This window comes from Nerophis ophidion, linkage group LG02 (genome assembly GCF_033978795.1).
Source record: "Nerophis ophidion isolate RoL-2023_Sa linkage group LG02, RoL_Noph_v1.0, whole genome shotgun sequence".
Lineage (NCBI taxonomy): Eukaryota > Metazoa > Chordata > Actinopteri > Syngnathiformes > Syngnathidae > Nerophis > Nerophis ophidion.
Genome location: NC_084612.1, coordinates 27,389,518 through 27,401,838, shown reverse-complemented (window position 1 = coordinate 27,401,838; position 12,321 = coordinate 27,389,518). Strand labels below are relative to the sequence as shown.

General features: G+C 38.9%; 1 protein-coding gene across 2 annotated transcripts in view; it reads right to left on the bottom strand.

The window, feature by feature from the left end:
- hipk3b (homeodomain interacting protein kinase 3b) overlaps nt 1–12,321 on the bottom strand; it is an 85,654-nt gene that overhangs the window by 22,261 nt on the left and 51,072 nt on the right. For both annotated transcript variants that reach the window (XM_061880622.1, XM_061880628.1), the window contains exon 3: nt 4,529–4,652. In XM_061880622.1, the coding sequence (XP_061736606.1) occupies nt 4,529–4,652 (124 nt within the window). The remainder of the gene's footprint in view (nt 1–4,528; nt 4,653–12,321) is intronic.

The following is a 12,321-nucleotide window of genomic DNA, read 5'->3' as shown; positions in this document are numbered from 1 at the left end:
CTGGCCTGTAAACATGAGGTCAGAATATTAAGAAAGTCCATCCTACCTAATTTAACATAATGAATAATCATTTTTATTTTGGCAAATACATTTTTTCAACTGCCCCTTGCTATATTAGAATATGCCAATCACTAGTCAAGCCGCTTGGTACTCCTGGCCCTTTCAGTGAACTGAAATTAAAGTCAACAAAAAGTCAATGTAACACAAGATGAAAGAAGGTAAGAGGAACCAGTAGGAGGAGTCTGGGTTATAAATACAATATGCTGTGTAGGATGGAAGCAGACCCCGTGCAGAAAGATTAGAAAACGTAGCTCTGCTTTAGCCAGATTCCTCCCATGGAAAGTGGTAGCGGATGTGCAGACACCTCACACCAGCAGGCAGCTGCCTTGCTGCGTTTTTTTTTTTATATTTTAGCTAGCTTACTATTTATATACAAGTTTTGCACCGATAGTATATTAACACAAGTTAATAATGGAAAATTAAATCAAACATGTTTCTTTTCTTTGCAGATAATGCTATTTTTGTAAAATGCCCCATAATCTAAAATAAAGAAATACATATAAACCACTTGTCATTGTGATGGCACAATTGTGTGTGTATTGTTTTTTTTTTACATTAAGACATGTGAATGGGATAACATGATTTTTCTAATTTTTCCCACTCGAATGTGACCTTCACTCTAATGCACCAAACAAGCTTTTGTGTATTGTTTGTGTACCAATAATTTGTCACTTAGCAGCATCCAACTTCCCGTACCTGACATGCTCAGTGTTTACCCAACCAACATCATATTAGGGGGTGCGGAGTATATACACCTTACTTTTGTTTAATAAACAAACTAAATAGATGTATCTTTTTTATACAACGGCATGTAAGTTATGTCTCTACATTCCCTCTGTCCTCGATTTCACCCCGGGTCAAATATGACACATCTTTATAGTCTGTATAATGATTGTTTTTTTTTGTTTACATAAAACACCACTCAAAATTGTATTGATGTACAGTTGCTAATGAAGGTAGATCAGGCATGTTTTAAATACATAAAATAAGAAAGTATACATTTCAAACATGGGTGTGATTTTGTACATTTTATCTCTAGTTTGTTGTAGTTCCTTATTTATTTCATTCTCAATTGGGCATTTAATCAAACATTGGGACTACAGAATTATTCACCAATAACCTACAGCTTGCTTCAGACAAACACTTTATAAACTGGTACGACAGTTAAACGTACTGTAACATCACAGACCTACATATTTAGAACTAGTATCTTAATCCAAAAACAATGCTATGGGCGCAGCAGGTGCATGTCAAATACAATATGCTACAACATGCTAAATTTACATCCAGGATCTATTATACATAGAGTCAAACCTTTGTGAGCTGGCACTTGTCTATGGGGGCCACAAAAATTGTAAACATTGTCCATAGCAGCCACCTGTTTAAGCAGCCAGTGCCCATTTGCTTTGTCTCCCAGAATATTGTTTTTACTCCATATAGCGGCCACTAACACCAAAATGTGCTGCAATGATGCATGATAATGATAAATTTGAGTTGTACCTCTAAATTCCACAAGAGTGTTTGCATTGCCTGTGCTCCGGAGTTTGCTCTGTGCTCTGCTAACACTCACCGGCTGCATACTGTGCATAGCGTGACACAGCTCTGCTCCCCCAGACAGTAGGATAGGTTCTTGAAGGGATATCATGCACATTCGCATGAGACAATTGGTATGTGGGATGGATTCAACAAGAAACAGGTAGGTGATCCAACAGGAAAAGAAAGAAGATTTGTCTTATTTTTCCCCCTGATGTTGGTGCGTTTAACATGGGAAAGTAAGCTAGTAACAAACACGGAGAGTTTTATTCTGAAAATGAAACGGATTTATTATGTTTACGTCTCATAGTTTCTGTCCCGCTCTACCCATCTGTGCCAAATTGCTGCGGCTTAGTTGCATTATCCAGTAAAAATAGAAGCATTTGCTTATTTTCTGCTGAGAGCTCCAAAGTATCGTAGATAGGAGCAGTATTTATGCGACATAGTGTAGCTGGTAGAAGTTGACACGTTGACTATGTTTCCATGCACTAAATTAGTCTGACTTCTTCTGGGATTTCACCTACATGTGAAGTCCCAGTGTCCATGCACACTCTCTAATGAGACTATTGGTCATATGTCGTGTGCCTCCCATTAGAGAGCGCTTTCAGCAGGAGTTAATGTATTGCTTTTCTGTTTGGCCTATGATGCCACAACAAAAGAAGGCATCTTTGCAGCTTTTTATACATCAACAGCCTAGTTCTTGGTCTACCTGATGCTGTAATATTGGCACATATTACAAATAGTATGTGTCTAATGGCAATGCTGATGTTAAATAGTAGACAGCATCAACAAAATGATGTTAGACTGCACCACAATCATAAAACTACGACCAATAAGGTCTCAAAATTGCTGCATTGGATACGGCTCCAAAGCAAAGCAAAGCAAAGACTGGTATAAGAGAGTTGTTTTGAAGGAAATTTAGGATGGAGAATGGAAAGAAAACTTTTGAATGTCTCAAAGTGGATTGATGGAAGAAGTTTTAAGTCTGAAGGAAAATACTTTTTGTGAACTGATACCGCTCCAGATGAGGGTTGCTGTTGTTCTGTAAAAGCTTCCAATGTTGTGTGGAATATAGAATTATTGCTAACTTGTTTGTAGTAAACAAATTTAGCGTGAAGAGGTTTGTTTACGCTTTCTTGTTAGCCTAATATACCTGCCTTGTTGTCTCCCATCTCAGTCGTATTTGTTCGGCAGTCCGAATAAAGCCGGCATTCTCCATTTCCTTGGCTACCTCAGGTTTTTTTTTTCTCACATTGATGCACTTCAAAATGTTCTGTTTTTTTCAACTTGTGAAGCAAATAAACAGTCTTCTCTACATTCCAGTTGTTGTCTGTTTTTAGTCAATGCTTTTATTGAACGGGATCCAGTTTCAGGTTATATCCCGCATGTTCAGACTGGCGCATGTGCAATACGAAGGGTCCTCAACGGCAGCCCAAACCCACTCAAAGGATCTGGTTTTCAATCGCATAATTTAGACGTGGTAGTCCGACTTTTCAAAAGCCAAACACGATTAGATTAAGGTGTTTCCATGGGTTATAGAATGCTTCTTTTGAGCTGAATTATTTGAAAAATTAGACGAATTTAGTGCATGGAAACATAGTCAATAAGTAGAATTTAACTGTTTTTAAGATACAATGATATGAATTGTTTTCTTCAATTGGTAAGTTTGTCATGGGAACCTGTGTATAGTGTTTAGTCGGCTACTGTTTCAGTTTCCCTTGAGTGATCGCTATGTACAGGTTTGACTGTACATCCCCTTCTTCCACACCTAACTTTCGCTGTTTCATTTACACTCTGCTGGTTTCCTCTCAGTGTTTTATATTCCAAAGGTACTTTCTCACCTATTATCTTACTTCCTTTTTCAGTCAACCTCACACCTCCTATTTTTGGCATCTTTATTCTATTCTATGAGCCCATCTGAGATTTCAAACTCCAAGGTGTCTCCTACTGAAGCGAGAACATTCTGCCCAAATATCCCTAAAGCAGTTTTATTACATGCTGCCTGGTTGCTGCCAAATTAAATTTTCATTTTGACACCAGCGGTGCTTTACCTGGGACTGAGGTCAAATCTATTTCAAAGGTGTTGAGTGAGCTCACCTCACCCTGACCCAAGAAGGGTAAAAAATTAATTGGTCATAAAAGACTCAGTGTTAGTGCAATGTGCACTATGGAGGTCGAGCTGTCACGTAGGGTGCAGCATGGCACACGGCAGCTTTGCTGGCAAGCTTTGAGGAGATAGGAGAAAGCTGCTCAGCATAAGCCCTAATCAGTCTGGTCCTGGGGAGACACTGTTTGGGTTGGCAACATCTCACATATGTTCTCCCTTTGCGACAAAAAGAGTGTTCTTAAAAATATATACTTTAAAATAACTTGCTGTAGTCATAATCTCTCTAATCTCCATCTTTACATCTGCAAAGATTAATGTTCCAGTCAGTCTTATTTAGCTTTGGTCAAGTTGTATTTTTTTTTTACAATTCTTCTTTGGCAAGATTTAGACAACAACTTTAAACTTAGGTACTAATCTGTGCAATGCCAATAATTGTTTCAGTAGCTTGCAATGAAATAGCATGCAGTCATCAACAATAACCAACAGAAACCTAAACAATAAAAAAAATACTGCATCAAATGGAAACTCAAAACTACTGTGGACTGTCTCATTTGGAAAGTTGCATGGACAGTGGAACAGTCAAAACCTCAAGGTACACAAAAAGAAGTGGAAAATAACGTCAGCAAGTTACAAATGGAGGATGTGATGTTTCACAGACCCCGACATTGACAGTGTAACTTGTGGGCCCAACCAACTATTTTATAGTTGTTCTTTCCCCAGGTTTGAATGGAGGTAACGTCCACAAAACATCAAAGATAACGACTGAATGAGACAACAATTGTACAATGGAGTAAATAAATAAACCCCAAAATTGAGGTGTTTGCTTACCTGGTCATACTCTAGGGCTCCGGGGTAAAGGGGCCAGCCCAGAAAAAGCTCAGCTATCACACAGCCTAGGGACCACATGTCTATGGCTTCACAAAATGGCAATCCCAAAATAATCTCTGGAGCCCTGTAGAAACATACAAAAAACATTAAGTATTCACAATAAGTAATATCATGAAAATCCCCATGATGGCTGTCAGATAGGTTTGCATGAGTCGGAAATGTCATGGATCAGGCCGTGAGGCAGAGTAGCCATGCTTCAGCAAGCCGGTCAAGTGGGTTAGGAGGTCGGCGAGGTTGGAGAAGAGCGCTTTGACAGGCTATTATAACTCCCGTTTCCTGACAAAAAAGCACCGTTACTATTATTTTTATTTAATATGGTCTTCTTCTGGTTACTGCAAGTGAACCGTTGGCGGTTAGTTGTAAACCGAAATGATGTCGTTTTGGCTGTCCCTTCCCACTATTATGTTTTATCACTTAAAAAACAAAAACCTATACCTTGTAGTGGATGTTTTTGAAACAGTTATCGTTTTGCTGTAAACAGTCATTAGTGTCAATGGAAGGTGTGCAGGTGTGTTAAGTATTCAGGTAAAACGAAAAGAACAATGGTTGTCCACAGGCTGTAGTAATTTGTGCTTACAATGCTTCTTAAATTAATTACACAGGTTAAGACAAACATATCCCAACATGGGGTAATCCAATCCAACAGTTTTGGATTACCTGTCTGTTATAGTCAGTTTTTGTCATTTGTGGAATTTGTTCTGTCCATCATTAACATTTTTACAAGAATTTGGTGTAAAACCCAGTACCAGAAAATATATCTATATTCACACTGCAGGAATCTGAAAGTATTAAGCAATTAACCTGAAGCCTTTTCTCTTCAAACAGGTTTGATTTCATTGTAAAAACAAATGCCAGTACACAACATGGCAGTAAAAATTAAACTGGGAGACATGCCAACAATTTTAATCTTGCTGGTTTGAGGGGAGAATTTTCTGAAGGATAAAGCTCGCAGCCGTGGGCGTGTTGCGCGGTCCCCCCCGTAGGATATACTTCCAGTCAAAAATACTTGGCAGGAAAAGTGGGGGCTACCTTTTCAGCTGTGAGGTTGTTGCAACCCAAGCCTCATTACTGTCCGGTGAAACCAAATCCATTTTCCATCCTGAACATATGACGTACAAACTGTGCAGCTGAATGCAGGGAAGCATAGAGCTCACGACTCCCAGGCTGTGTGCAAAAGTCACACATGAAACATATGCAGTGCATCTGGAAAGTATTCACAGCGCTTCACTTTTTCCACATTTTGTTATTTTACAGCCTTATTCAAAATACAATAAGTGATTATTTGTCCGCAATATTCTACACACGGATGTGATTACCGACCTCGAAGCTATTTAATTGACCGCAAAATGACGCAAGCAAACAACACCAAAACTTTAAATGTTCCATTGAGAATATAGAACAGTACACATGGCGTGTGTTTTAGTACGGCTTTGGTAAGCTATGAAGCCGTACCGCTTGATGGATTGTCGCAGCATTATGGCTACCGTAGTCAGAGGTGCTGTGCTTCGACATACGGGTATAATTATGGTGTGCGTATCAGGACTAAAAAAATGGCAGCAATTAGCAGACATATCTGGCATTTTGTTTCGCAATAATATGCAAAACTAACTTTTCTTACCTTCTGGTACCTACTGATGTGTATTTGGCATCTGGATAAGTCCTGAAAATGTGCGCGGGTAAGCCATTATAGTCTTTGACAACGACGTAGTCGATAAAATTCTTAGTTTTCCTCTATCTTCTTGTTATTGACTTGCTGTGGAAGTGGTTAAAACTACCACTGCAGTAGTTCACCCACGGAACTTTTGTTATAGAGAGTTCCGGTCTGACGTTTTTTCAGGGGAAACATTTCCGGCGTTGTTGTTGCACTAGTAAGCCACGGATGAGGAGATGCTGCTCCGTTATTGATTTAAGTAAAGTCTGGACGTCATTAAAACAGTTATCTCCATCTTTTGAGACTTTCTTCAACTACTGGCCTTGCATGCTACACCAGTACAACAAAAATAACAGGGAGAAGACGCTGTGGAAATGAGGAAACGTGTGATTTGCTCACATCCTAAATACATTAAAATGTAATGTGTTTTAATTTAGTGACAAAGTTTGGAGGTATTGAACATTTATATTTCATGATTACTTCAACACTAAATTGGCCCTTGTGTGTGAATGTGAGTGTGAATCTTGTCTGTCTATCTGTGTTAGCCCTGCGATGAGGTGGCGACTTGTCCAGGGTGTACCCCGCCTTCCGCCCGATTGTAGCTGAGATAGGCGCCAGCGCCCCCCGCGACCCCAAAAGGGAATAAGCGGTAAAAAATGGATGGATGGATTCATAACTGCAAACATCTAATGCTTTGAATTATACCGAAATACTTCAAAGTAAGTTCAGTATAAAGTCTTAAGAACTAATTCATATTTATGCCTTCTGTCTGACAGCTGGTTAGCGTTAACTCCCAAACAGTGAAGATGTCCTATACAGAACATAATCTCCGCATTGTTCTAAAACAACTCAAGTGGTTTCAGCTTTCATAACCAGTTTAGTACACGTGTAAGCACTAAGAAATAAAAGCAAACTAGCTCTGTCAGTTTTGGTAATCTTATATGGCGTGGGCCTCTTGTACAGTAATGCAGTTTTGTTGTGACATGTCACAGCCAACATGGCAACTGGGGGCCCAAAGTCATGACAGACCCATAAACAGTGTCAGTCATGTATGTCGCGCAACTATTCTTGTTTCTATTTACAGAACTTTAAGTTAGGCTGTTACTTCACACCCCATAAAGAGTGCCTTTATCCTCCCTGCTCTGTCCTATCAGGGAGGACTGACATGTAATAATAACAGCAAATAAGGGTGGCAACACATAATGGAGGGCTATTGTTGTTTTACGCTTACGTGGGCCTTCACACAGCTTGTTCTGATAAATACACTATTTTGGGACACACACAAGTTGACATAGGCTCCCACTAAGACAACGTAGCAACATGAGATCCGATGATAGAATCAGGAAACTTTACTGCCCAACACTTCCATGAAGTGCAATTCCAAACATATGCACAAACCCAGGTCATTCTGCATTATTACGTGGAACACAAGCAGCAGTTGCGCTCTGCTGAGGCTTTGGATTAAGGGTACAGGCCTTAGGGCGTGTTTGGCCAATGTAAACCTCTTAATGTGCTGACATGAAGCCAAAGTTAAAGAAAGGTTTTTGTCCTAGTTCAGATGGGCTGTGTTTTCCCTCTAGAGTCCTTGGCTTTTGAATGGAAAGATAATGGACCCATTCACCTCAAAAGAACCGGTGCATGTACACCACATAATATGCAGAACTTCATGTTCCATTGGGACCATTTTGTGCACTCAGATTTGCTGATTCTATCAATTTTATGTTCTCCAATCTCCTGTTTGTCTAGACAAATCTACTACAAGGGGTTCATGTCTTTCTAATTTTGATTGTTAACAGCATTAGAAATACACTTAATAAAAGTTGGGACATGAGCAAAGCGGGAATCCATTTCATATTGGCTTGACCCTGCAGAATGTGCAATTTTTTGACTCATGCTCAACAGTTATCATTAATAACTGGCAGGAAGAATGACTACATTAATTACACTACAAGTTTCCATGTGGTTGTGCCTAAACAAGACTATTGACAATTGTTGTCAGTCATTTTTGTTACGTTAATGATGCAAGGTGGATAACTGGCGATGGAAGATCACATTATACAACGCTTTCAGGTTGAGTGCCCATGCAGGATCAAATACACTATGATGAAACCTACTACTTCAAACCATGCTTGAGCACATCACCAAGCGCTCACATTATACAAAAAATCAGTATTTTGGTTATCAGGCAAATTGAGGCATAGTACGAATTGCCGAGTGTGAGCATGTCTTAAAACTGCATCTTGGTATTTTCTACTGCATTGCTTACATTTTCTGTATTTGTTAAGTGAATAATTTATAAATATTAATGAGAAGCTTTAGGCGTATGTAATATGCAGGAGGCGGCATTTGTGAGGAGTAGACTTTGATGCTAAACTTCTAATCCAAATGAAGAATGTGTAACCGTGGCAAAAGTTTGCACTCCACTGACTGCCATTCTGGTTCATTAGTAGGTAGCAGGGATGTGAGCACGCTTTTGAGAAAAAAAGAGCAATATTTCTATCAGCACAAAGTGCTGCTACGCAAACCCCAGAAGACCATTTTGAAAATCCAGACCACCTCTCTTGCAATTGGGTGCATTTCTATACTACATTATCTTTTACCTTTAGATTTATTCTCATCTATCAATGTATTTGTCTTTTTGACCCTTACATGTCACATGTAATGTACCACAGAATTTTTAGAAGATGATTTACTAACATTTTATCATTTAAAATCTAATGTAACATTCTATAACATGCAAGCAAAGAACTCAGAAAATATTTCCCATTTGGCAACTCAATCCTGTAGCCACGCACCTCCCGTCATTACTTCCAATGTTGTGACCTCAGTTTACGTAAAAAATATACCTTTTTGCTGGCTACTAATAAATACTCAAGAACTACAAATGGTTTGGAACCAACAGTATTCGGATTGTAATCATCCAAATATGATTAGCAGCAAAGCAGACCGCAGTCAAATTTGTGGCTCGGAGAGCCAACTGAGGCAACAAGGAAGATCACTAGACTCTTAACTAGCGAGCTTGCTGCGGTGCTCCTGATCATCTCCCCTGCCACTCAAGCAACCGTTCAACAATTTTGCGTAAATTATACTTTCATTGATATTTCTTTTTTTTTTAAATGGAAGATAATTTGACACGAAAAAAAAACATTTAAAAACATGTTTTTTTTATTTCACATGCCTGAGCTTGACTTTGACCTGTTGGAAGGCTCCTTTTCTGTAAAATGTTTTCACAGTCTGTTCACAGTTAATTTACTTTGTATAAACTGTTAGTTTAATTAGTGTTCAGTTGGTTTAACTATTGATCATATTTTACATTTATTATATTTGACAGTTACATTAAACTATACAAACACCGTTTTTTCGTCCTTAGCAAAACCTGTATTTGTGGTTGTCAGCAATATGAATGAAGTCATGATAGAGCTGACTTCGAACTATTCTTTAGCCATGTTTTGATTTGGAGCCATTGATTTATCAATTAATCAAAGTTTACTTACACAGCCCTAAATCACGAGTGTCTCAAAAGGAAGTAAAGTGAAGGGAATTCTACTTATATAGCACTTTTTTCTAGTGACTCAAAGCACTTCACATTGTGAAACCCACTATCTAAGTTACATTTTTAAACCAGTGTGGGTAGCACTGGGAGCAGGTGGGTAAAGTGTCTTGCCCAAGGACACAACGGCAGTGACTAGGTTGGCAGAAGCAGGGATCGGACCTGGAACCCTCAAGTTGCTGGCACGACCACTCTACTAACCGAGCTATACTGCTCTGGTATAGCTAGTAAAGGACTGCACAAGCCACGACATCCTCGGCTCAGAACCCACATCAGGGCAAGAAAAGAAAAACCTCAACCCAATTTATGAAACATTTCCCTCTTGAATGCAAAGCTGATCCATGCAATTTTTCACTTTTTATATTACGTTTGCACTGTTTGTTAAAAGGGAACTGCCTGTATCATTCACAAATTCTATGTAAGACACAAACAATTCTTTTCTTTTCTTTATTCATTCTAACTTATAATATATGGCAAGTAATGGGAAAACACTATTTCAGCCATAAAGCCCTCCATTTACATCTCCATACATCGTGTGAACAAATATTAACCAAGTAAAAGCAATATTGCTATTATAAGCACTAACGCCAAGAAACTACTGTGATCACAGTTAACGTTTTATCTTATGCAGCTTTATTGACATACCGAGATGGTGATCTGCTGCATGTCATCTGAGTTGGTAAAAGTTAATTCTATATTATACATAATGCCTCTCACCTGTTTAGTAGAAGGTTGTGGAAATAAACCGAGAAGATGGTCAACTTCAATGTTCAAATTTGACTGGAAAATGGCAAGGAAGGATACGAAAAGACACTTATTCAGGTTTAATTTTTTTTAACCTGCGTGAGTATTAATTTTTCACCAAAACTGGAAGATATGAACATCCAGTTAGGCAGCCTCCAAGTGATTGTTTAATTTTGTTCGTAGTTTGCATTTCTTATTTAGCAATAGTGCTACTTGCTGGATTTGTTTATCACTCAGCTTCTAACACGTGTAGCTCATTCTACTTATATTCAGGATAAAACATATAAAGTTGTAGATCATCATTTGTCCCGAAGTAGTCATTGTTGGCTTTCATTAAGTCTGCCATGAGTAGTAATGTTATTGTTGTTGTGGAAGGAAATAGCAGATGCTGTGATGCATCTGTGAAATGTATGGGCTGCCGTATGACTAAAATGACCAAAACACGTAAATATTACATGTTATAATTAATGTGCACGTTATTACATTACATTTATACTTACAGCATGTATATAAAACTTTGATGGAGGCCTTTAATGTTTTTTTAAACGCTATATGGGTGGAATAGACCGAATGATGTAATGACTCCCATTACCTTCATTGTTAACTGACCTTTGCTAGCGTTTATTACAAGTTAGAATGCATACAAAAAAAAATCTTGTCTCACATAAGGATTGTGAATAATAGGCAAAGTGCAGTCCCCTCTTTAAGCTAGCAACCTAGTCATGAAAGAGAAACATCGGCATTTATTGTGAAATAAAGTGTCTGCTTAATATGGTATTAATGATAATTCAGGTTTCATAGTAAAGCAAGAATGCTGCCAAACATTTTTAAAAGTATAATAGAATTTAAGTGCTATGCCTTTTAAAAAGGTTTTGACTGCCATAAAACACAAACAACTGTTGTGACTGATCATATGATTGCATGGAAACACGTTTCAAACAATCGAATGTTACTGTCTATATTCCCAAAGCCCAAAAAAAGTCTGTGGGCTATAGAGCATTTTCATTTCGGGCTCCAGTACTCTGGAATGCCCTCCCGGTAAAAGTTCGAGATGCCACCTCAGTAGAAGCATTTAAGCCTCACCTTAAAACTCATTTGTATACTCTAGCCTTTAAATAGACTCCCTTTTTAGACCAGTTGATCTGCCGTTTCTTTTCTTTTTCTCCTATGTCCCACTCTCCCTTGTGGAGGGGGTCCAGTCCGATCCGGTGGCCATGTACTGCTCGCCTGTGTATCGGCTGGGGACATCTCTGCGCTGCTGATCCGCCTCCGCTTGGGATGTTTTCCTGCTGGCTCCGCTGTGAACGGGACTCTCGCTGCTGTGTTGGATCCGCTTTGGACTGGACTCTTGCGACTGTGTTGGATCCATTATGGATTGAACTTTCACAGTATCAAGTTAGACCCGCTCGACATCCATTGCTTTCCTCCTCTCCAAGGTTCTCATAGTCATCATTGTCACCGACGTCCCACTGGGTGTGAATTTTTCCTTGCCCTTATGTGGGCCTACCGAGGATGTCGTAGTGGTTTGCGCAGCCCTTTGAGACACTAGTGATTTAGGGCTATATAAGTAAACATTGATTGATGATTGATTGATTGATATTTCAACAATATAATTTTTAACACAGGTTTGACTTCCCCCAATTTTTCTCTGAGTTCTAAAGTATGAGCTCAAACAAAGTGGCTTCTGAAATCCAACTCTTCAAATTTCCAAAGGAGAGTCCAACTCCTGAAATGTATGTAAAATGCGCAAAATGTTGATTGGAACATAAACATTGCATCTATTAGCTT